Genomic DNA, 24,549 nt, shown 5'->3' on the forward strand with positions numbered 1-24,549 from the left:
ATTTAATCATCAACGAATTGTCGCATCGATTGGACACACTGTAAGATTCTTTACAAATTCAGATCCCATATACATGCAGTAGTATCGATAACGTCTTCGGACTTAACTTATATGTGGCCAAATTATAGGATTGTTCGACACAACCGCTGTCGTCGCCGGATAAACTACAAGGTGCATAACGAGTACTTGTAATAAAATACTCGTTACTTTCCCAACACTACTGACGTGTCTCAGCTGTCAATTTGTGAAATGTACTTGTTGTTGCTCGCCGGTGGTGCTCGAATCTCTTATCTTAGAACTAAAAAAATGAATTTTCCTTGATTCAATTCGGTTGAAAAACATAAATGAAATTATTCAAATATTTTATCGAAGGTATGTGTATATGATACCTAAATATTCTTCGCTAACGCTCAATTCTGACTATTAGGTTAATAAATGGTGAATGACAAACAGATAAGCAGAAAACAGGAAAATCCAATGGGAGTCTAGATTACTTATCATTCCTATGTTACAAAGTTTTTAACGTTCTCCGGAAATCGATCCACGATATGTCTGTAAATCGTATCCACCAATGCTTGTGGCAACTGCTCCACTTTCTATTTTCCCTGTACAAATTTTGGCTGTGGGTGCGTTTACGAGCAATTGCATTTGTATTGTGGTCATATGATCTATGTCAAACACAAGCAAAACGAAAACAAAAAGAGTTTGAACTATTGAAACAGTGCAAAAAACAATTGAACAAAATACCCAAACACCTTAATCTGATCATTGGACCAGACGCTAATGATGTTAACGAGGAGCTGTTCTCACGTCTATTCACATATGCTCTCTACATGAATATAGAGTGTATCAGTTTTTTTGACACACGATCAATATGTAAAAGCAAATCTAAAAGCATTTCGCTGGATAAAATTAAATGTCCCGATGGTTGGAAAAATAAATCTTTAGAAGAAAGGCGTATAATTTGGTACTCAATAAGCCAAAATGGATGTAATGGTACAATTCATTCAAATGGATATACTCCCACCTCTTTGCCGAATTCTTCTACGAAAACCAATGGTCATACGACATCAAACTTCCCAAAAGTAGACAGCAAATCATTAGAGGTAAGATTTCAAAAATTTTGATTTCAGTCTTCTATTATGACTACGGCTCTCGAACGCCACATGCTGCTAGTTATCAGTAATTTCAGTTTGTTTTTGATAACAAATGAAACCTGTATGCAATGTGTGTATAGTCGTCTGCCTGATTGATACAATTTTTGTATTTATTTGTTTTGATACTTTGACAATTCCTACCATACATTTGATTTGTTAATAGTGAGCAAGAAGTACCTAATACCTGAATACTCGAAGTGGCAAAATTGTGCAAAATTAAAACAATAATAAAGATAATATTATTCCGATGGAGTTGCTTCTGCAATATACTTGTTAACTTTACGAAGAGATAGAATTTATTACAAAGAGCAAAGTCTATTGTGTTATTATCTCATAGTCATTTACTTTTCAAGGTCTATTTAATTTTCTATATCTAATTTTGATTACATTTTGTATTAGTACACTAACAGTATATTGATGATACATAGAATAACCAAATCTTCCAATGTCTAAATATGCAATTTGCCTACACAATACACTGTGCGATGCATAAACTGATAAGGCCTATATATAATTTTGGAATTTTGAATGTAGTATTTTGGTAGATCGACTACTTATACTTTTGCCGATGATATGAAGAATGAACGAATTAAACGTATTTCTTATGAAAGTTCCGATTTATTACTTTGCAGTTTATTCCAATAGTAAATGTAGTTTTACCTATATTATATTCAACGTAGCACACAATAAGCTTTACATTTAAATAATTTCGTCATTTTACTGCAACATTTTCAGTACAAGCGAACCATTGCGCAAAATTTAAAAATTGTCTTAGACAAACGATCTTTTGATATGTCATGCATTTCAGATTGTATCCTTTGAATACGAGTAAGTTTACCCATCACGGTTGCCAATCAAGCCGAAAATAATCTACCATTTGGAGAAAATTTTACCAAAAAACTACTGAACAAAAAATCATATTTTCCAAAATTTTATTTCTATAGAAAGTTTTGTCAAAATTTTATTTCTATAGAAAGTTTTGTCAAAATTTTATTTCTATAGAAAATTTTGTCAAAATTTTATTTCTATAAAAATGTTTGTCAAAATTTTATTTCTATAGAAAATTTTGTCAAAATTTTATCTCTATAGAAAATTTTGTCACAATTTTATTTCTATAGAAAATTTTGTCAAAATTTTATTTCTATAGAAAATTTTGTCAAAATTTTATTTATTTATTTTCTCTTGGCGAATCCAAGCCGCAAAGCCATATACGGATTCCAAAACTACACAAACATAGCAATAATAACAAATTAAAAAAATTATGCGCTTAAAAACTAGAAATTAATAACAAAAATAGTATCAATAAGTGACTAAACTGAATTTGAAACAAATACACAATAATTAAAACAATTAACAAAATTAAGAAAAAAAAAACTATTAAAAAAAAAATTAAATTATCAATTTAAAAAATTAAACAATAATAACAATAAAAAAAAATAAAAAAGTAAAAAAAAACATGAATATGTGAGTAAGACAGCAATACTAACATAAACAGCTAGTAAAGAGACTCAATAAAATAAATTAAAAATGATATAACATAATACAAACTAAATAAAAAAAAACTAAAAACTAAATAAAATATATATATATATATATATATATATATATATATATATATATATATATATATATATATATATATATATATATAAAAATAAATAGAAATTAAAAAAATTAATTAAAGAATTATTTATTTCTATAGAAAATTTTGTCCAATTGTTAATTCTATAGAAAATTTTGTCAAAATTTTATTTCTATAGAAAATTTTGTCAAAATTTTATTTCTATAGAAAATTTTGTCAAAATTTTGTCAAAATTTTATTTCTATAGAAAATTTTGTCAAAATTTTATCTCTATAGAACATTTTGTCAAAATTTTATCTCTATAAAAATTTTGTCAAAATTTTATCTTTATTGAAAATTTTGTAAAAATCTTATGTCTATAGAAAATTTTGTCAAAATTTTATTTCTATAGAAAATTTTGTCAAAATTTTATTTCTATAAAAATGTTTGTCAAAATTTTATTTCTATAGAAAATTTTGTCAAAATTTTATTTCTATAGAAAATTTTGTCAAAATTTTATTTCTATAGAAAATTTTGTCAAAATTTTATTTCTATAGAAAATTTTGTCAAAATTTTATTTCTATAGAAAATTTTGTCAAAATTTTATTTCTATAGAAAATTTTGTCAAAATTTTATTTCTATAGAAAATTTTGTCAAAATTTTATTTCTATAGAAACTTTTGTCAAAATTTTATTTCTATAGAAAATTTTGTCAAAATTTTATTTCTATAGAGAATTTTGTCAAAATTTTATTTCTATAGAAAATTTTGTCAAAATTTTATTTCTATGGAAAATTTTGTCAAAATTTTATTTCTGTAGAAAATTTTGTCAAAATTTTATTTCTATAGAAAATTTTGTCAAAATTTTAGTTCTATAGAAAATTTTGTCAAAATTTTAGTTCTATAGAAAATTTTGTCGAATTGTTAATTCTATAGAAAATTTTGTCAAGATTTTAACTCTGTAGAAATTTTTGTCAAAATTTTATCTCTATAAAAAATTTTGTCAAAATTTTATCTCTTTAAAAAATTTGTCAAAATTTTATCTTTATTGAAAATTTTGTGAAAATCTTATGTCTATAGAAAATTTTGTCAAAATTTTATTTCTATAGAAAATGTTGTCTAAATTTTATTTCTATAGAAAATTTTGTCAAAATTTTATTTCTATAGAAAATTTTGTCAAAATTTTATTTCTATAGAAAATTTTGTCAAAATTTTATTTCTATAGAAAATTTTGTCAACATTTCATTTCTATAGAAAATTTTGTAAAATTTTTTAAAAATTGTATTTCTATAGAAAAGTTGGTCAAGCCAAGATATTTGGAAAGGTAATTTTGCAAAATCTATCAAAACATCAAGAACTTTACCAATCTAACAAAGAGTAAAAATTCTACCTATAGAAAATTTTGTAAAATTTTTTAAAAATTGTATTTCTATAGAAAAGTTGGTCAAGCCAAGATATTTGGAAAGGTAATTTTGCAAAATCTATCAAAACATCAAGAACTTTACCAATCTAACAAAGAGTAAAAATTCTACCATTTTTGGTAGAAATCTACCAACTGTCGCAACCGTGTTACCAATCCGACTCTAGGTTTCGAAAAACATTGTTCTAATATTTGCATTTTATTTAAGAGTTCTTGTTCTGATTATCTATATTTTTAAATCGGTTTGAAATCTTGCTGTAAAAACATGTGCATTCACTATAGATGTTTGTTTTTGGTAGCGCAAAAAATCAGTCGATCAAACTAGACATTTCTATCCTGAATTTAATCCACAACTTTTTCCTTCTTACAGATTTATCAAATAGAAGCTAAGGATAACCGCCCATTGATTGCTAAAGTCTGTCGCAATCTCTTTCGTCGCAGGGATACGCAAGAAGTTCAGCAACTCCTGCAACAAAGAAGTAAACTGTCTGATCAATTGGACAAACAAATTTCAGTAGAATTGCAAAATTTAAGTGAACCAGAATTAAGTATAGTGTTTAGTGAAACTCTGAGTACATATGGTACATTACCATGGCATACACGATTCACAGAATTCCAACGTTATCCCACTGGTCAATGTTTTAATGCTGAATCTTTTGCATGCATACTCTATAAATACTCTCGTTGTGAACAAAGATGGGGCAAATAGAGTTTCAATCTAGAATAGATAGTTACCAGCAATGAGTTGATAAGCTAATTTGAACTTAAGGCATACTATATTCAATATAATTCTTGCAGTTTATACACCACATTTATAACATATTACAAATTTGATTGAATTTTTTCTTAATAATTTTTGGAATGTGTTTGATTTGTCTAAATATTATTGTTTCATCGGTCCATACTTTTATGAAATGTGGGTGTATGTGTACATATATCTAGATACATAGTTATATTTAGATGGCATTTGAGAGTGGTTATTAAAAGTAATGCATTCATTCGTAAGTTTATGGAAAACTTGTATTTAAAAACTCTAGCCAATTGTAATTTAATGTAAGTTATTGTATTTAAAAAGACAAAATATTGTGTTATTCATAAGAAATAAAATTAAGGTCATCCAAAATGGAACAATTGAGTGTACTCTACCATTAAAAAAATATAGAGATTTGAATAAGAAGTATTTATAAAACATTGTGGAAATAAAGAATTTTGCTGATGAGAAATATTCCAAACCCAGGCTTCAATAATTGCCATCATTAGCCACTTTTTTTTACGCCCCCCAGCCATATTGGCTCCGGATATTAATTCAATACTCCGAAACAGTAATTGCCGCATTCTGTGGGAATGTACTAGACACTATTCAAACACTAGCATCTGATCAAGTGCTGTAATGAGAAAATCCAGGCGTGATTGAGATCGGCACACACAACACGGTACAGAAGGTCATCTCTTCAGAAGCCAGGCGAGTCTATATCAAGAGAATAGACATCAATATCGTTTGATATTAAAGCATTACCAACGATTGTTATCATTTTGCCTTACAAAGTTTCATATCTAAATTCAGTAACAAACTGTTCGCGGTCAGTATCATTTTTATTACCAAACAAGGTTGATGACCTATCAAACATTTTCTTTTGAGTGAAATAATGTTTCGCAGTAGCGGTGAGGAGTAATAAATTGAACATTAAATAAAAGAATGCAGCATCGTTTTGCAATATAGCAAATAAAATTGTATAATCAATTGTTCTATCTCCCATCTTGTTTTAGAAACGGTTTAAAACACACAGTCTTGGACACAAACATACATACATATAATTTATTAAGAATTTTTTTGGTATGAAGTACAGGTTGATTGTGGTTAGCTTATTTACTATTAAATGGGTATCTTCAGTGATATTTTTTAGACTACCATAAGAACTACAATAAAATTTAATTATACATTAATTTTTCATAAACATTTTAATCATTGTATTATTGCATAATATTTGCTTCCGTATCATTCACACTTCTCGCCCTATGTCAATATATTACGCTTCGATAGTAATTTCAATTCAGTTTCATATTTTCCCAAATTTGAATTGACACCGGTTATTTCGGGTATTTTACCTTGTATCGCATCGAAAGTTTTACGCAAATCTTCCAAAGATTCACCCAAACCCAATTTGATGTTATTAAATTCTTGTGAAATAATCGATAGCTTGCCCAAAAGGAAATTCAAATTGGAGTCCATATCAAGCATACGATTTTTAATATCTTCCACCTTAATACCCATAGTATTAACACTGGCAAATGTGTTATTGACAGAGGCTTCATTACGGGCATCTACGGCCATAAGAATATCCTTGCTAGCCATAATTTCTTCATGCATTATTGAAATTTGATGCCAAACTTGAGTTATTTCCGATTCGATGAGGGAAGAGAAATTTTGCATTGTGTCAATTTGATTGGTTATTATCAATTCATCAACGTTATCGAAACGTTCCTTGTTTGCTTCCAAAATAATATCACGCTGTTTTTCCAAGTAATCAGTGATTTTTTGAACAATTTGTACTGTGCCAAATTCTACTTTTCTTTGGGTATCCAAAACATATTCAGAATTGGTCATCAGAATATTATTGAATTTATCGAAGATTTCCAGACCCTCATTGAATTTGGTATAACTATGATTCATTTCATTATAGAATTTTTCCAAAACAGCCGATGAGTCAATCACATTTGTTTGGAGTCTATCAAGTTTTTCTTCCAAAGAGTTTTGGGTAATATGGATATTTTCGGATGTTTTGGCCACAACTAAAACGAGAAGTAAAAAAAAATAATACATTTGCTCTATACTTTTGGCCTTTAGACTTACTCTGGTTCCCAGTCTCCAATGTATCGGCTTTAATATGTTCCAAAACTGTTAATGTTTCATTATTCATTGCCTGTATGAATTCCTTGTCGGCCTTGGACAAACCTTCGGGAGTTTTAGGCATGTCTTTCAGCTCTGACAAACTGTTGTGTACACTCTCGAGCATTCGAACAACTTTATTTTCAAATTCGGTGTTATTGGCTACCGCTGGTGGTGGTGGTGATGGTGTAACCACGCTATAACTAACCAAATGATCTTCAATTTTCGATAACATATCTTGAGTGGCGGGGCTACTCTTGAAGACCACCTCGGTTTGTTCCATAACATTTTGTGAAAGATCCAATAGTTTGGCCACGTTGGTAGTAAGTCTATCCATATCTGTAGTCATTTTCTTGTTGAATTCCTGCTGGGATTTTACAAACGTTGGTGCCAGTGAGGGTTCTGATTTTTCTGTGGTAGCTTCATGGGCTCTCAATGGGACAGGAGGTCGTCTATAGCATTCGTCATTTTCTTGCATCCATTTGAATATTCGTGCTAAGGCTTCTCCCATTTTTTCCGTTTGTATATTGTATTTTTCTTCTTGCTGTGACGTGAAGACAAAAACAATTATATTTTTGAAAATAACTGAAATTGAAATGAGAATAATGCAATTTTGGGGGCACCTCCATATCCTCGGTTTGTCTATGCGTCCATGCAATTAAATTCAAAAAATAACGTTTCAAATTATAATATCCTATTTAGAAAGCGATCCATCGTCCCCCTCACCGCATCAATGAATACATCTGGCCAGACAATGATCATCGACATCCAGGGGCTGATAATGTCTGGCCACACGTTGACATTGATGGCGTGAAACGAGATAATAAGCATTTAAAACGTAGCATAATTTTTGGCTTCGGTAATATAATAGCAAAGACATAAACCTGAAATGAACGATTGTGTTGAAGCAATTACTTTAAAACGGTAAATGGGAGGAAATCGTGAAAACGGGACGTGTAAAAAGATGCACATAATTTTTGGCTGATGATAATTCGCATATTAGTGAAGACATAACTCAGAAAAAGCAACTGTATAAGATAGTGATTTTAAAACGGTATATAAAAAAATTCAAATGAAGTCACGAAACTGCTATAGCATATGTTAAGCGTAATTAAGTGCTGCTTAGAGTGATCAAAAAACCTGTAGTTTTGAAAGTCGGGTTTTCTCGTTTCTAAAAAACCGGATCATTTTTTAAAACCGGTTGGTGGTGTTTTAAAAATTAAATAACCGGCATAACCGTCCAACCATTTTTCCCAAAACACTTAATTTAATGTAAGTGAAGGAAACAATACTTCAATGTTTTAATGTAAAAATTAAATTCCTTTGCTATATTTGCGTTAACAATACCGCCGATAAACATTAAAATATGGGTTTTTTATATTTTTATATTAAAGAAGGTGTTGAAAAGTCTCGACAACTAAAAATGTTAGGGATGCCAGATTTTGAAGAGGCAAAAAGAGCACATTCAGTTTATAAAAAGAGCACATACGAAAAATAAGAGCACACTTTTTAAAATAAAATAAAAACATTCATTTCCATAATAATTCATTTAAAAATAAAAAAGGTTCATAACATATACATAAAATAAACCACTTTCAACTCAAGTTAATTTTCTTACAATACTTTGTAAGTCATTTTTTTGTTGTTTTTGTTAAAAAAAAATTTATTGAAAGAAGTTTGTTTACATTTAGAGTACAAAGTGAAGAAGCAAGATCGGCGTGCTCTTCTTAGACTCTGATATATAAAGTAAAACACTATTTAATTAGAAAATAACGGCGTAGGAAAATCTCGTAGTGTGACATTTACGTAAGTTCAGTTTACTTTTACCATTTATTGAATCGCGTTGGAGTAATATTTGTTGTGATGCATACAAAGAGCACAAAAAGAGTACTTAACTAAAAATAGAGCACTTTTGCGCGCTCTTTTGGCCTATCTTGTTTTAAGAGCACATGTTGTCTTTAAAAGAGCACGTCTGGCATCCCTAAAAAATTTTCTTGTGCATACTGCTTTTGGCTTTCGAAGAATCATTTTATTGTTTTTTTTTTTTTTAATATTCACAAACAGAGCTCATTTTCTACAGAAAGATACACTAAATTAAGTCGAATAATAATAACGTAAGAAATATTATAGATTTTGTAGACAAATATACGCTCCTAATTGAACAAGCACGATTTGCTCATATTTCATTAAAATATCTCTGGGATTTCTTTAGAAACCCAACGTATTTTATTTGACATTTTGGACGAATATAATGTTGGAATTAGGCAGAAAATACATTCGGGTTTCAATGTAAACTGGATTTTATGATTTTAAAAACACCGGTTCTACCGGTCCACCGAAAATGGGATTTTATACAAAACCGACAATCGGTGCAAAATGAAAAACCGGTCCACCGGTCTTCACCGACCGGTTTTGATCACTCTAGTGCCGCTGTTTATAAATTTAATCCAAACATGGGAAAGCGTGGACAAACACAGGATATAGAGGTGCTTCAGAATTGCAGCATCTTGAATGTATAGAATTTTTTTTTTGAAGATTTCATATATTATATATAAAATGATTTATTTATATATCAGTTTTTGACGTTCACATTCAGACAGAGAAATAAAACATTTCTCTGTGTGTAAAGTTCAAAAAGTTCTAAAGAAGAAATTCTTCTGCGTTAGTTGTTTAAGAGGTAGTAAAGCCGCAGAATATGTTATAACCTCCGGACATAGTGAACATTATAGTAATTTAGACGCCGAGCTGAACAGATGTTTTCTTTTTTTAATTTGATTGTCACTTTAATTGGTACCTATTAATAGTCGAAAACTCTGCTTTTTGTAGGTTATTTGTAATTTCTATAAAATCCTAAATTACTATTTACGCTGAAGGGGAGACAAAATACCTATCACATTAACCACGTATATGTTATTGACTTACCGCTATTAATAACGTTTCAATTTGGCTAACTCGTTCATCTAGCCTGGAAAATATTCCATTGATGGGTTCCAAATTTTTTTGACCTTTTTGTAAAGACATTATTCCTTTCTTCATAAGTTCTCCCAAAGCTCTTTCTCGATGTTCATGTCTTTCAAGCTTATTGTCCAATTGATTGTAAGAATATATAAGAGATTGCAACGTTCCACGAATATCACCCATACTGCAAAGAGAAGATTTCAGAATAAACTATTTATGAACATGTAAATACACACGTATATACGAATTTGAATAATTTGAAGCGAAGAAGTTATATTTCCCGAAACTATTTTCCTTTACTCGCTGGACTATGCTCAGAACATAGTTATGAAACATTTACTAATCAACTCCTATGAGAAATGCAATTATCCCAATGGTATTCAAAAGATGAAACACAAGAATCGCTTGCGACGTTCATAATAAACTGAGCAGCAATTGAAGTAATAAAACAATTTTAACATGCTTATGTCTGTACAGTGCCATCAAAAGAACATATACCTTCTCACCTAAAACATGTTCAAAGAGCAAAATATTATTTTTGGTGCGAGAACATGTTACATGTTTGCTGCAACCATATTATTATCTCGGAAGTTATGTATCTGAGTTCGGCGAGCATGATAAAAATGTTCCCCTTTCAAAAATGACATTATGACCTTGAAAAAGGTTTGAGGCGATCATATTCCTTCTCTGCGTATAGATAAAGGATATAAGAAACTCTGAAAACACGCACAATTTGTGTTTTAATGTGGGTATTAAATTCGATTTTAGCTAAAATGAAAAATAAATCTAAAAAGCAGTATAACATTATAACCTTTTTTATGGCAAATTTTATTGTAATTATGACATTTTTGCAAATTTTATTGCATTGAGTTGTATTTTATTTTTGGGAAATTTTATTGTATTTTATTGGTAGGTACTATGTTCAGTTTTCAAGCTGAAATCCAGCTACTTTTCACGGTTACTTTTTTTAATCAATTAATTTAGAAATATTAAATTGTTCGCAATCAATACATTGCATCTTTTCCATCCTTAATTTGACAAGACTTGATAAAAATGTAATGGTCTCCATAAATATTTTTGCACTTTTAACATAGTGCTTTGGAGAAGAAACCGAACATAGTGCCAAATTAATACCAGCCTTTATATGAAATTATTGATCATAAGAACAAAAACTATTGTGGTTTTAAAAATGTTCTTATATGAATATTTTTATTATATGAAATGTATTATCTATGGTTGCCACAAATATGTTTGATGTGATCACATTCCTTCTCTGGGTGTAATATATTCATATTTTTTTATATGAGATGTGCTTATATCCGTTACCTAGGTATACTCGTTTTCTTTTTAGGAACCACCGAAATCATTCCCTGTAATATAGATTTATCACAATCAATTTTAAACGATTGTTTTTAATGTTGTACATCGTTTTTATTTCTTTGTTTTTTTTTTTCAATATATATATTTTTAGTATACATAAATATATTTTTTCCAAATCATCGATGGGTTGAAATTTTTCATTTTCACTACTTTTTTACATTTTTATTTATTGCAATTAATTGTACATTCAATGAAAAAAAGTCTGCTAAAAAATATCAGATGATGTTTGCAGTTAAATTTTTGGAACTTTGAGGTCTGGCGGCTAACAGCTCGTAAAATTTGTTGATGGTAAAATGTTACCTAAAGTATTTCCAAGAACCAAAAATAGGTTTGGATATATTCCTCTTCTATAGTATCTGAAGAAAGTAGTATGGGACTTTCTGCACGCAAAAAAATAATTCTTTCCTCCCAAACGAAATTTTAGACAAACAAAGTTCGTTTCTCATTTGCTTTTCGCTGTAAGGAAGTGTATTTGGATGTAAAAACAATTTCATAAAGACTAACTCAAAAAAACATTGTTTTCTTGCTAATTGCATTTTCCCTCATATCTTTCTCACATCCACGAGGTTTTTTTAATTCTTAACACCTTTTCCTGTAATACCAACAATGTAGAAGAAATTATACGATTTTATAAATGTTTAAAGTTAGCCGCTTTCGTAGAGAACTCGTACCTGGGCACTGTGGGATAATAGGAAATGAGGAAGCGGATGTGCTGGCTAAGGAGGGCGCTCGTGGTACGGATAATTTCCTAGCGTTCGGTTTTCCTCCACTTCTTATCATTACAGGTTCACCAATGTGGTATCACAATGGACTGAATAGTGTAAGTGAGCCTGATACATCGGGTTGCCACCTAACCTATCATTACAGGTTAGAGGTCAAATATGATGAACTATAGGGCTGTTTTCTTTTAGCACTGGATACCCTAAGCCGTGAAGAACTAAAAGAAAACAGAATACTCGTTTATCCAGGACATCTCCAAAAATATGCAACACTGTCATCAGCTGTTTAAAAACAATCACAGAAAAGAAGTGAAATCTTGCATTTTTAATGCATGAAATGCTCCAATTAGTAATAAATATTTACTGCTGAGATTATTTATGATACTGTACCACTTTGAATTTCATGTTTTTGCATAAATTAGTCACAATAAATTGCTATTGTGAATCGAAGAAGCGTCACTTTATCAAAATACAATCTGGCAACATCGGCACTGATGAGATGTTCTGGATAGGACACCAGTGCAACGATGTTCTGGATAGCCCATACAAATGTTGCATCCAGTTCTAAAAGAAAACAGCCCTTATGGCGAAGACGCTGGGTCTCTTCGGATGGTTGCGAGCAAACCAAGTTGATATGGGATTAAAAGAAACTGCGAAATTTTAATGTCGATAAACAGAGAGGAATTGCGGCCATTGATTGATATGGTAAGAATATGCCTTAAAGATGATGATATCTGTAGATGGTGCCCGGACCCGGAAGATACGGAGGACTCGTACCACTTTCTGTGCCAGTTTCCAGCTTTATCCTTTAGAAGAAACAAGATACTGGGCTCCTTTTTCTTTCAGGCTCACACTGATCTGAGGGAGTGCAGCTTAAGAAACATACTAGCATTCATCAGGGCATCTGGTTGGTTGTTCTAAGATTTCTTTTAAAGAAAACGGCAAGTGCAAGTTCTGGGACTATTCCAAAGGGGACCGCATCGGAAGGAAGAAGATGGAAAGATCACATCGAGGAATTACAATTGACTTATACTGATATAAGTCATCAATTCAATTCAACACAAAATTGATGTTATCTTCTACAACCTAACCTAGCTAAGATTTAAATTGCGATGACTGTAAGTTATTGGCAATATTGTTAAGACTTTATCACAAGCGGAACCCGTATAATTTAGATATTCTCGTAAGTTGTTCATACATTTTCCACTATAACCAAATCAATTCGCATGTCAACACTTCAATGTAAGAACTGTAATGAATAGTGCCGGTGGCTGGCTAAAAATAAATGACATGCACCACTCAATTCATATCAAATGAGCAACATATACATTAGGATTACATCCATATGTATATGTGGAAGAAATGCCATACACTTTCCCCTTCTAAAAAGTAAATAATGACATTTCATGCCTACTCATCTTATGGCTTTCTAAAATGGAAAATCCACGTATTATTAGAAGGAGGCTAAAGATTGATAAATTATGGTAAATATGACATGCTTAGACCAAGTGGTGATCGCAACATAGTGGATTATGAAAAAAACTATTTCCGCACTAATAAAAATTGAACTTATACCCGTGGAAAGCTTTGTTTTTCTCACCCTCCCCCAATCCTCATATGTATTTTGAAAACAAAGATCATACTCTTCTGGAATCAAAACAATGACATAGTCATTCCTATTCCCAGATCAATGCCTGGTGATCTTTAATGACGGTGCCCTTCTTTATTGGTTCTATGAAAATTAAAAGTCTTTATAAATATAGAACCATGTGAGTAAATAATAAATTCCATATCAATGGCATAGTATGGTGGTACAAGTGCACAAACTCATCTATGGTGTTTTGTAAATATGGGCGCATAGGAAGAGTATGATGACGGCGCTATGATGTAATGAAGAAGTTTTCATCGCTGCCATCTGGTACGATTTGATGTGTGTATGATATCCTATTGTCGGTCGCGTCTACGAAATAAAATATGTAATGGTTCTTGATCATTCATTAGTAAAGGGCTGCATAAGCATGGGGATCATTTTGCCATCGGCATTTCGTTTAACAATTTCCTCCATCTTTTCCTAACATGTGTCCACCCAATCACCCATGAAGTTAAGAGTTGGGTGAACTTAAACGGTACACAGAAGAAAAAGTTACCAGAGTTGGGTGAACTTAAATGGTACACAGAAGAAAAAGCTACCAATGTTCCTTTAACTTTAGGTGCCCGGACGACTCTCATCTTATTCTGACTAACTGTTATCATTCTAATGAAAATAGAAAGGCACTGTAATCATCCATATGAATACACAAAAAATAATTTTTGGATTCAATCACGAAATTTATTAATTGATCCAATTAACTTTTAAATGAAATGTCTTCAATCACCGAATGATAGTATCAATCAGTAAAGTCAATTAAACAATTAATTGACCCAATTAAAAAATTAATTGATACTATTAATTTTTGGGATTGATTTTTGTTTTAATTAAAAAATTGTTGAAACAATTAAAGTTTTAATTGAGTATTTTTGAAAATTCAATTAATATTTTAATTGGAAATATTTTAGTGAAATTTTTTTCTGCGAAGATAAGGATGTGTATCGTATAGTGCCAGCTTGTTATTTCAAAGTGATTTAGACTATTCATACCATCGTGATATCACAGTGGTAAACTTCCAATTCCATGTTCAGGTCAATGACAAGGAAGCTCCGAGTCCGAAAACCGTTTTATATTATAGTGAAACCACTTAGAGAACCATTAATATACTCAGAAATGTCACGAGAGTTACTGATAGGGGATAAACTTTTTGGTCGAAACTGGAATTGTATGCAAGGCGGGCATGCTATCCATAACAGCACGGTGGCTCCCCATTGTCCCCAATGGGATCTGTAGGTGATCAGCTAAGATAGTTATTTGAAACTATTTAACACGCTCTAAAGATTATCTTGAGACACACAGATTTCGTACAAAAAAAAAAAATAAAATCTAAATGGTGCATAGAAAGAAATAGCATGAAAACAATTCAATAAAAAAAATATTTTTTAATTAAGTGAAAAACCATTTATAGAAATTAATTGAATTATAATTATATTTTTAATTAGATGAATCATTTTTTTAATTGGTGTTGGTGATTTGCTTAATCAACGTTGTCTTTAAATCCAAAAAATATTTTTTCTATGTTCCAACCTTGTTTTTTAGACTCTCATATTTTGTTGTACAAGATGGCTCGAAACGGTGCGATTTGGGGTTTAAGTTTCAGTACATCCAGAGAAGGAATATGATCACTTCAAATACGTATTAAGAGCATAATGTTACTTTTTCTCTGTGAGCATGAAACAATTTTGTTACAAAAATATTGTTTTCTCGACAAACATAACATTATGCTCTTGAAACATGTTTGGGGTGATCATATTCCTTTTCTGTGTGTACACGACTTCTTTATCCAGTGCTAAAAGGAAGGACTAATATTGGCGAGATTCGTGGTGATTAACGCCACGTGACCTGTTATATCGAATGCAAAACAAAAACAAACCTATTGTATTATCATAAAATTTGCTCTCGATTGGCGCAAACATTATAATTAAGCGGAAAGTTGTCATTCACTTATATGAGGAAGAACATATTTCAATTAAATGGCATTGACTTCATTTTGATCGGAATATGGCATCGATTCGTAATATAAAATATATACAGCCTCTAAGAAATAGGGTCATTGAACTTGATCTACTAGACCATCATTGGTATCCCCTGCATATAATTAAAAATACGAATTGTAGTTTAAACTTACGTGACTTCCGCTGGTACTTCTTCCACAAGCGTAACGGCAATAAAGGCCAATAGCGCTATCCGTAAGAATTTCTGCTGCCGCCCCATGATCATAAGTGATGTTGTGATGATCGCGTTCTGATTTCGTTAAGTCGATGTGGGGTGTGGGTAATTATGTTTGGCTATAGTGCCACACTCTTGACTGTAAATAGAATAAAACATAAATGTATGCATGAACATCTACATCTATTCTCAATTAAAAAACAATTGAAAAGATGATGCACATCTTTGTGTTCTTTATGGCTATGTACTGGGTTTCATCAGTTGATTTTTGTGAATGGCTAAAGACAGCCACATGAAATGCAATTTGAATCTAGGACGCATTACATCAATATTTTTAAATAGCCGCTTTGCATTAGGCGATCAATATATAGAAAAAAACTTTAGTTTATTCTATATTAAATATAATGGATGAATTTTCAATTGGATATACGTATACATATAAAGGGTGATTCTTTTGAGGTTAGGATTTTCATGCATTAGTATTTGACAGATCACGTGGGATTTCAGACATGGTGTCAAAGAGAAAGATGCTCAGTATGCTTTGACATTTCATCATGAATAGACTTACTAACGAGCAACGCTTGCAAATCATTGAATTTTATTACCAAAATCAGTGTTCGGTTCGAAATGTGTTTCGCGCTTTACGTCCGAGGCTCATTTCTGGTTGAATGGCTACGTAAATAAGCAAAATTGTCGCATTTGGAGTGAAGAGCAACCAGAAGCCGTTCAAGAACTGCCCATGCATCCCGAAAAATGCACTGTTTGGTGTGGTTTGTACGCTGGTGGAATCATTGGACCGTATTTTTTAAAGATGCTGTTGGACGCAACGTTACGGTGAATGGCGATCGCTATCGTTCGATGCTAACAAACTTTTTGTTGCCAAAAATGGAAGAACTGAACTTGGTTGACATGTGGTTTCAACAAGATGGCGCTACATGCCACACAGCTCGCGATTCTATGGCCATTTTGAGGGAAAACTTCGGAGAACAATTCATCTCAAGAAATGGACCGGTAAGTTGGCCACCAAGATCATGCGATTTGACGCCTTTAGACTATTTTTTGTGGGGCTACGTCAAGTCTAAAGTCTACAGAAATAAGCCAGCAACTATTCCAGCTTTGGAAGACAACATTTCCGAAGAAATTCGGGCTATTCCGGCCGAAATGCTCGAAAAAGTTGCCAAAAATTGGACTTTCCGAATGGACCACCTAAGACGCAGCCGCGGTCAACATTTAAATGAAATTATCTTCAAAAAGTAAATGTCATGGACCAATCTAACGTTTCAAATAAAGAACCGATGAGATTTTGCAAATTTTATGCGTTTTTTTTAAAAAAGAAGTTATCAAGCTCTTAACAAATCACCCTTTATGTATGTGTAGGTATTGGAGTGTACCAGAATGTCTGCACAGAAAAAAGTGCAAAAGTGATGCTAAAATTAACTTATTTAAAAAAAATATTATTTTGTTTTAGCTTATTTTTAACAATTATTAAGAGTACTTGTGCGGAAGTACTCCATTTTCGGATCCTTTGCATTGCTTATTGTTTTACTTTTGGTACGAAGAAAATCAATGTGCCTAAAATTTGAAATTTTTGTGGTTTATACTAATAAACTATCTTCGTTTTATTTCTTGGACATTTGCTATCCGCATGTGGCAATCATTGGTAGAAAGTTATTGTTTCTGCATTTATATAGCAAAAATCTTGCGATGAATGATATACCATTGTTTGGATATTGGTTTCTTTCTGCTTTGTGTAAAGTTCTATTGTTTATTATAATAATAAATAATATTAGCACAATGGTATAAAACTAAAGTGCATTGTGCATCAATTGATGCAAAGCACAGTTTGTATAATCATAAGTCCAAATGTTGTTCTTCAATGTTAAATGTTCATTCTTTACCTTATAAAACTCTTCCTTCCTATATTAAGACAAAGACCTATGGATGTATAGATCAATATTTACATAATTTCCAACATCGCTCACAGAGAATAGTTCAAATACGGCAAATAATAAAAATTTTAAACACTTAATTGCATTTCAAAAGAAACTCAATTAGTGTTATGTTATGCCTGTCAGATGGATAAACATTTTGGTTTTCTAGACGCAGATTTTTGCAAATAACAGAATTCCCAGCTTCGATAATGCTTTCCATTGGCAAAGAAAGTTATTGTGTTTTCTTCAAAAAAAAACAAATTGCAATGTACACTAAAAAAATTTAATTAAACTTAATTTTGAATAAATCTCCCAAAATGATTGCGGTTGTAGTTGTTGCAAATCTTAAATCAATTTTCCCATTTCTTAAATTCCAGAAATGGCAAACATTTTGTATGTGATCAGCTGTTTAGCGACACGATAAATGAAATATGGCGTTAAGGAAATAGCTCTAACCCCCATGTTCATTGAGCTCCATTAGCTAACGAACTTTTGAACCACACTATGGACATGCCTACCATTCTCTCTTTATATTTATATGCCAGTTAGGAACTTAACTGTTGATTTTTTCAGTTTAAGTTAACCGGATTTCGTGTTGAAGAAACACATACACTTTTCTAATAGCTGGTTAATTCTCCAGTTAAATAATATTGTAAATTAAAAAAATATGAGTTATTTGTGTTTTGTGCAAAAACTAAAATTACTAAAAAATTTGTTTAACGTTTTTGAACTGAAAAAAAAATATTGTCGTGAGGCAAAAGATTTCATGTCCTTAAACCCTGCCAGCATTTCAAAGTTCCATTTCTTCCTCATCGCTACCACAGACTCGTAAGTGACACTACAATAATCGCCAACTGCGATGGGGAAGTGTATCAAAAAGTACGAAATGTACATGAAAGTATTTTGCCATCACTATTGCTACAAGAGCCGTTTTATATTTTTTGCAACACCAAGCGCAAGTAGCTTATTATAATTCATTTAAATAAGAACGAAAATGAAGTGCTGAAAACATAGTTATTACGCTTAAAATTGTGAAAGGTATATTTGTGAACTATTTTCGGATTTCCAAATGGAATAAAGTTATAGTTTTTCAGATATTTTTCCAAACACGAATAAACACTAATAGATGCTGGAGCATCAGCCGAATATATCAGCATTGCAACTTATAAAAAAAACATAATTCCTTTGTTAAAACAATGTGTTAAATGTGTTTTATTCCTATAAATGTTATATCTATATATAATTTATACATTTTTATTCAAATTAATAAACATCTAAACAATCGTATTTTACTTGACCACAATGATTCTTTTACAACTATCTTAAAATGCACTTTGTCTAACAGTTTGAAGGTGCTCTTTTTGGTGTCGTTCTAGATGTATCTAAAAAGGCACCTAATAATGTCACTCATGCGATGCTTTTTTGTAGTAACTTGGCGTGGACAACTTCTCAAATGTAACGAGTTTTGGATATCGTATATGACTGTTTTCGACGTGGTGGGGATTCTCAGAAGAGCCGTTAAGTTCAAAAAATGCGAATGCAAATTTTGGTTAGTATAGAATACGTATTTCGATAAAATTTTCAATGAATTGGGTATCCTAACATAAAGGAATATTTCGTTTACTAAGGTAAACGTGGCTTTAATACTTCTGAAAAAAAAAAATCTTCAAGATTAATGAAATCCACTTTAAATTTGTTAACTGTATGCATCATGGACACAAAGATAAAAATCGTTTAAAAATAGGAGATTTTTTCAAAGACGTTTTTATACACTCCACCATAGGATGGGGGTATATTAACTTTGTCATTCCGTTTGTAACACATCGAAATATTGCTCTAAGACCCCATAAAGTATATATATTCTGGGTCTTGGTGAAATTCTGAGTCGATCTGAGCATGTCTGTCCGTCCGTCTGTTGAAATCACGCTAACTTCCGAACGAAACAAGCTATCGACTTGAAACTTGGCACAAGTAGTTGTTATTGATGTAGGTCGGATGGTATTGCAAATGGGCCATATCGGTCCACTTTTACGTATAGCCCCCATATAAACGTACCCCCAAATTTGGCTTGCAGACCCTCTAAGAGAAGCAAATTTCGTCCTATCCGGCTGAAATTTGGTACATGGTGTCAGTATATGGTCTCTAACAACCATGCAAAAATTGGTCCACATCGGTGCATAATTATATATAGCCCCCATATAAACCGATCCCTCGATTTGGCTTGCGATGCCTCTAAGAGAAGCAAATTTCATCCGATCCGGCTGAAATTTGGTACACGGTGTTAGTATATGGTCTCTAACAACCATGCAAAAATTGGTCGACATCAGTCCATAATTATATATAGCCCCCATTTAAACCGATCCCCAGATTTGACCTCCGGAGCCCCTTGGAAGAGCAAATTTCATCCGAGTCAGTTGAAATTTGGTACATTGTGCTAGTATATGGCCGTTAACAACCATGCCTAACTAGGTCCATATCGGTCTATAGTTATATATAGTCCTCAGATAAATCGATCCCCAATCACACAAAAATTGGTTCATATCAAGTTCATAATTGTATATAACCCCCATATAAGCGACCCCCATATTTTAATTCTGGCTCCCTATGTACCATGCAAAAGTCGTAATTATTTGTAGACTTACCTACACATACCTTTTTTGTCTAATATATACCACGTATGGACTAACTCACAATTTAGAAAACGATTTCAGATACCACAACCTAAGTAATTCGATTGTGGATGACAGTCTTTCGTAGAAAAAAGCTAAAAAAAAATTAATTTAAATATGTTTCCTAAAACCAAGGACGCAAAACTCAAATTTAAAAGAGATTTGTGTCTGTAAGGTGTCCTCACTTTATTTTTCCGCTTCTTTGTATTGGAATCAATACCAAAAACATTAGGGTATATCTTTGGATCCAGACATGCTTTTTTTAAGTGCGGAGATCAGTGTTTTTTCCTTGGGTGTATAAATTACGTATAGTTTGAATGGAGTGACGTTTGCAGACCACTTTCTTTTCTGATTTATTATTTACTTTACTCATAACTCCAATGTCCATGTGATCCTTTTATTTATCGTGTAATAATAATATAAAGTGTAATAGCTCATGCATTCTCACTGAAATGGTGTTAAAATGTTGAACTGAAACCATATTTGTGCGAAACAGTACCGCTTACTCGTATTAATAATATAAAGCATTTCTTATCACTCAAATTAGTTGGAATTTGTCGTATTACTATATTAGAATTGGAATAATAACAGGTATTTAGTTATATGTAAACAATTTTCGGTAACCACTTTATGCTGTTGATTTACCAAAAATACTAATAACATTGTAGTAATATCACAACATTAGTTCCAATCCGAAGCTTATCGCCAATTTTGTAGAGCACGTTACTAACTATATAAGCACTAATCGTTTATAGTAAGTACTTCATGCAAATTATAAAATAGGTCAAAAGGTTGATAAATTGTTTTATTTCTCATCAACCGAATACAAGTAAAATATTTTATTCAAAAACAAAACAAAACCACAAACGTTGTAGTTTCTAAAACGATTTCACGGATAGATTACACAAATGTATTCATCTACTAAATTATTGTACATTTTAATAAAAGAAAGCCAATGTAGTTTCTCATTGAAGAATATTAAAATAGAATTTCAAAGAGTTACTCATAGTGCTGAAAATCGCAACATCAGGTTTCGTATCCTCTGATTTATATTTGACAGGGGAATAAACCACCGGTTGGTTAATACAAGTTTTTGGTCCTTGTGGTCCATAAAAAATTGAAAAATGTTGACCTAATATGAAAGATTAAGCAACCTAAATTTTAGGATGCACAATTATCCCTCCTTTAAAGTCAAATGTCTTTGAAGTAGGTCAAATTTCCCTTAAAGTAAAAAATCATTTTTGATTTAAGCAAATTATCTTTAAATGGACTGAGATATTAATTCTTTGGTATAAGGATACAAATTTTCAAAAATAAGCTAAGAGATTAAGAAAACTAAATTTTAGGATACGCAATTTACACCGGAGAAATGTCTTCACTTCAATTGCTTCGTAATCAATCAACTCCTCAATCTTCCATGTCCAATAAGCCCGTATTAAAATTGTAATTATTATAATAAATAAAGAAATTTTAATTTAAATGTCTTTGAAGTAGGTCAAATTTCACTTAAAGTAAAGAAAAATATGTTTGGTTTGCATCAAATCTTCCAAAATAGGTTAATACTCACGGTGAGAATAAACAACCTAAGTTTTAGAATACGCAATATACACAGGACATTTTTTAGAATAAAGAAATTTTAATTTAAAGGAAGTTCATATTATTTGCTTTAATAATTGTTTTCTTTAACAAATATTTGCTTTAATAATGTTTTCTTTACGACTTAGAAGTAAGGCAAAATAAGGTATTAAATATTTTGAGGATTTCGCATTTATTTGTTTTAATTTAGATTTTTAAACTTATATTTGTAGATGAATATCTTTTTATTGAGCCTAGATCTTTGGCTCGGAATCAATACCAAAATCCTTAAGCGATGACAATATGTTTGTTTGTTTTTAGTGTATTTAATGCAATCAGCAAAGACTACATTTGCTGTTATGGCCTATGTTGTTGTTTTTTTATATATTTCAACTAAACTAAAGCATGATATTGGCAGACTTTTGATTAATTTCTGGAGAGGGCAAAGCCCTCATCCAGAGGGTTTTTTACGCTTATGAGTGGCCTATAACCAATAACAACCGTCATGATACGGAAATAATGCAAATTTGGATAATTTCCAATAAATTTGTCACAAGAGTGATGTATTCCTTTGAAGATTACCCACATTTACAGATTTGAAAATATAAAAAATATTTTTGGAATACGTTCTAAATGTTTTCAAAGTAGATATATAAAATTATTTTAATTAAAAGTTAATGTTAAACTTAGTTTTTGTAAAAAAAAAAACAAAAAATGTTTATATCAAACCAATAAAACTTCCATTTTAAGTCTGGCACTATGTTTTATTGGCTATTTAGTAAACTGATTTAAAATACATTTTTTTGATGCTTAGAAAGTTTTTCATTCAATAAGATTTAATAAGAAGATGCTTGCTTTCATCTATACTCCGAAAAAACAGTGAACCCACCAGGAAGAAAACTTTCGGTTAATTTTAGAAAATTTTGAATATTTGTAGAAAATTTTAACTAAACAGTATTACAAACGTTGGCATCACGCCGATGTCATAAAAATAAGTAAATATTTTTCGACAAATTCAAGAAAATTTATTAGACATAACTATGTTTTTTCATTTGTTTAAGAAAATCAAAATTGCAAGAATGTCTTTAGTGACATACGAAGTTCATGATGGACGCATTTTTGGTAAAATTTACAAATTTAAAGAAATTCTGTACTATTTTGTGGAAGCCACGAATTTAGTTAATCTTTATGCTTCATTTGAGTATATTTTTTTTCCTTGGTTTTAGTTAATTTAACTAACGTACACAAAAAATTATTAGAGTAAAGGAAACTTTCCCCAAACATAACAATTCCATGTACTAAAATAAAATTAAATTGGCTTTAGTGAAATAGAGAGTTCACTTTTTTTTAGTATATTTTTAATTATTTTAAAAATGTAATGGTAAAATTAAATCGATTTTACTACGAAAATTTGCCTCTATAATTGAAAGTATTTTTATTTGACACCAAAACCCATTAAACAATTCATTGTAAATCAAATTGCTACACAATTACATAAATTAATTGAATTTAATATTTTATTGACTATAAATTTCGATTTTGAATAATATAAATTGAACCAATATTATTATGTGTTTTTCGGCCATTTTCATGTATCTCCGTTAGACTTTAACTCCCAGTTAACAGAAAGTAAAATCGAAATATCTTTTCTCCTGTTAACTTTAACAGAAAAATTTTTAGCAGTTAAGTTCCTAACTGGCATATGGAATATATAGACATGATGACAGACATGTCCATAGTACGATTTAAAAGTTCGTTAGCTAACGTAGCACTAACGGAGCTTCCTGAAAATGGGGGTTTGAAATTTATTTTTCCAAGTAACATTTACATCAAAGATTATTAACGTGAACCTCGGATGTGGCTCATTTGAACATTTTGCGTCACATGAAAGAAATTCGAATTTAATGAAAAGTCACAATAAGCAAAACATTCTTCTTTGCTAGCTAAATACAATTTAATACACAACTTTTGTGTGAAGACATTTTTAAATTTTCATTACAAATCTATTTTTATTGACGAATATAGACCAAATTTACATAACTAAGTTGTTACAGGTATTTTTTATGAAATAATAACTCTAAGACACAAATCTCACTACACTCTTAATACTTGTAAACAGTTAAACGGTTAGTATTATTCCCGAGCACAGTTAAAAGACCCAGGATTTTTATGAGGAGAAGTTAACACATTTTATATTTTTATATTCTTATTTATTAGATTCCAATATTGTCATTATTGTATGTGTGCGTTTTTTTTGTCTTTAATTTTTTCTATTGTTTTCGTTTTTTTTTCAGAAATATAAAACAGAATTTCAAACAAAAAATCTTACTTGATTTCTTCTTCACACTATTTTAGCAACAAGATTTCTTATCACTTTTAATTTTCGTATTTAATATTTTTTTATTATATTTTCTTATTTCATCCCAACGGCACAAAATCTCAAATAGGAATAAAATTCTTTTTGGAGCGTAGTCTGC

At 30.9% G+C, this 24,549-nt stretch overlaps 2 protein-coding genes across 2 annotated transcripts; one reads left to right on the plus strand and one right to left on the minus strand.

Annotated features, from left to right (window-relative positions):
* Positions 1–210: 210 nt before the first annotated feature.
* On the plus strand, positions 211–5,368 carry Tango14 (transport and golgi organization 14). The gene is made up of 3 exons (XM_075297633.1): positions 211–372; positions 428–1,106; positions 4,507–5,368. The coding sequence occupies exons 2-3, from the start codon at positions 549–551 to the stop codon at positions 4,843–4,845; spliced, it is 897 nt and encodes a 298-aa protein (XP_075153748.1). The 5' UTR covers positions 211–372; positions 428–548; the 3' UTR covers positions 4,846–5,368.
* Positions 5,369–5,925: 557 nt separating this feature from the next.
* LOC142227213 (uncharacterized) lies at positions 5,926–24,549 on the minus strand. Its single transcript, XM_075297632.1, has 5 exons — positions 24,402–24,549; positions 15,857–16,036; positions 9,946–10,165; positions 6,988–7,567; positions 5,926–6,926 (listed from the first exon to the last, which is right to left on the minus strand). The coding sequence occupies exons 2-5, from the start codon at positions 15,946–15,948 to the stop codon at positions 6,151–6,153; spliced, it is 1,668 nt and encodes a 555-aa protein (XP_075153747.1). The 5' UTR covers positions 15,949–16,036; positions 24,402–24,549; the 3' UTR covers positions 5,926–6,150.

Source organism: Haematobia irritans, chromosome 2, assembly GCF_050003625.1.
Source record: "Haematobia irritans isolate KBUSLIRL chromosome 2, ASM5000362v1, whole genome shotgun sequence".
NCBI lineage: Eukaryota > Metazoa > Arthropoda > Insecta > Diptera > Muscidae > Haematobia > Haematobia irritans.

Excerpts from the sequence above, each read along its gene's own strand:
- Tango14 (XM_075297633.1), top strand. The coding sequence starts at position 549 with ATGTCTGTAAATCGTATCCACCAATGCTTGTGGCAACTGCTCCACTTT. Across the intron at positions 1,107-4,506 it reads TAGACAGCAAATCATTAGAG|ATTTATCAAATAGAAGCTAA; the intron begins GTAAGATTTCAA and ends TCCTTCTTACAG.
- LOC142227213 (XM_075297632.1), bottom strand. The coding sequence starts at position 15,948 with ATGATCATGGGGCGGCAGCAGAAATTCTTACGGATAGCGCTATTGGCC. Across the intron at positions 10,166-15,856 it reads GAAGTACCAGCGGAAGTCAC|TATGGGTGATATTCGTGGAA; the intron begins GTAAGTTTAAAC and ends TTCTCTTTGCAG. Across the intron at positions 6,927-6,987 it reads ATTGGAGACTGGGAACCAGA|TTGTGGCCAAAACATCCGAA; the intron begins GTAAGTCTAAAG and ends TTCTCGTTTTAG.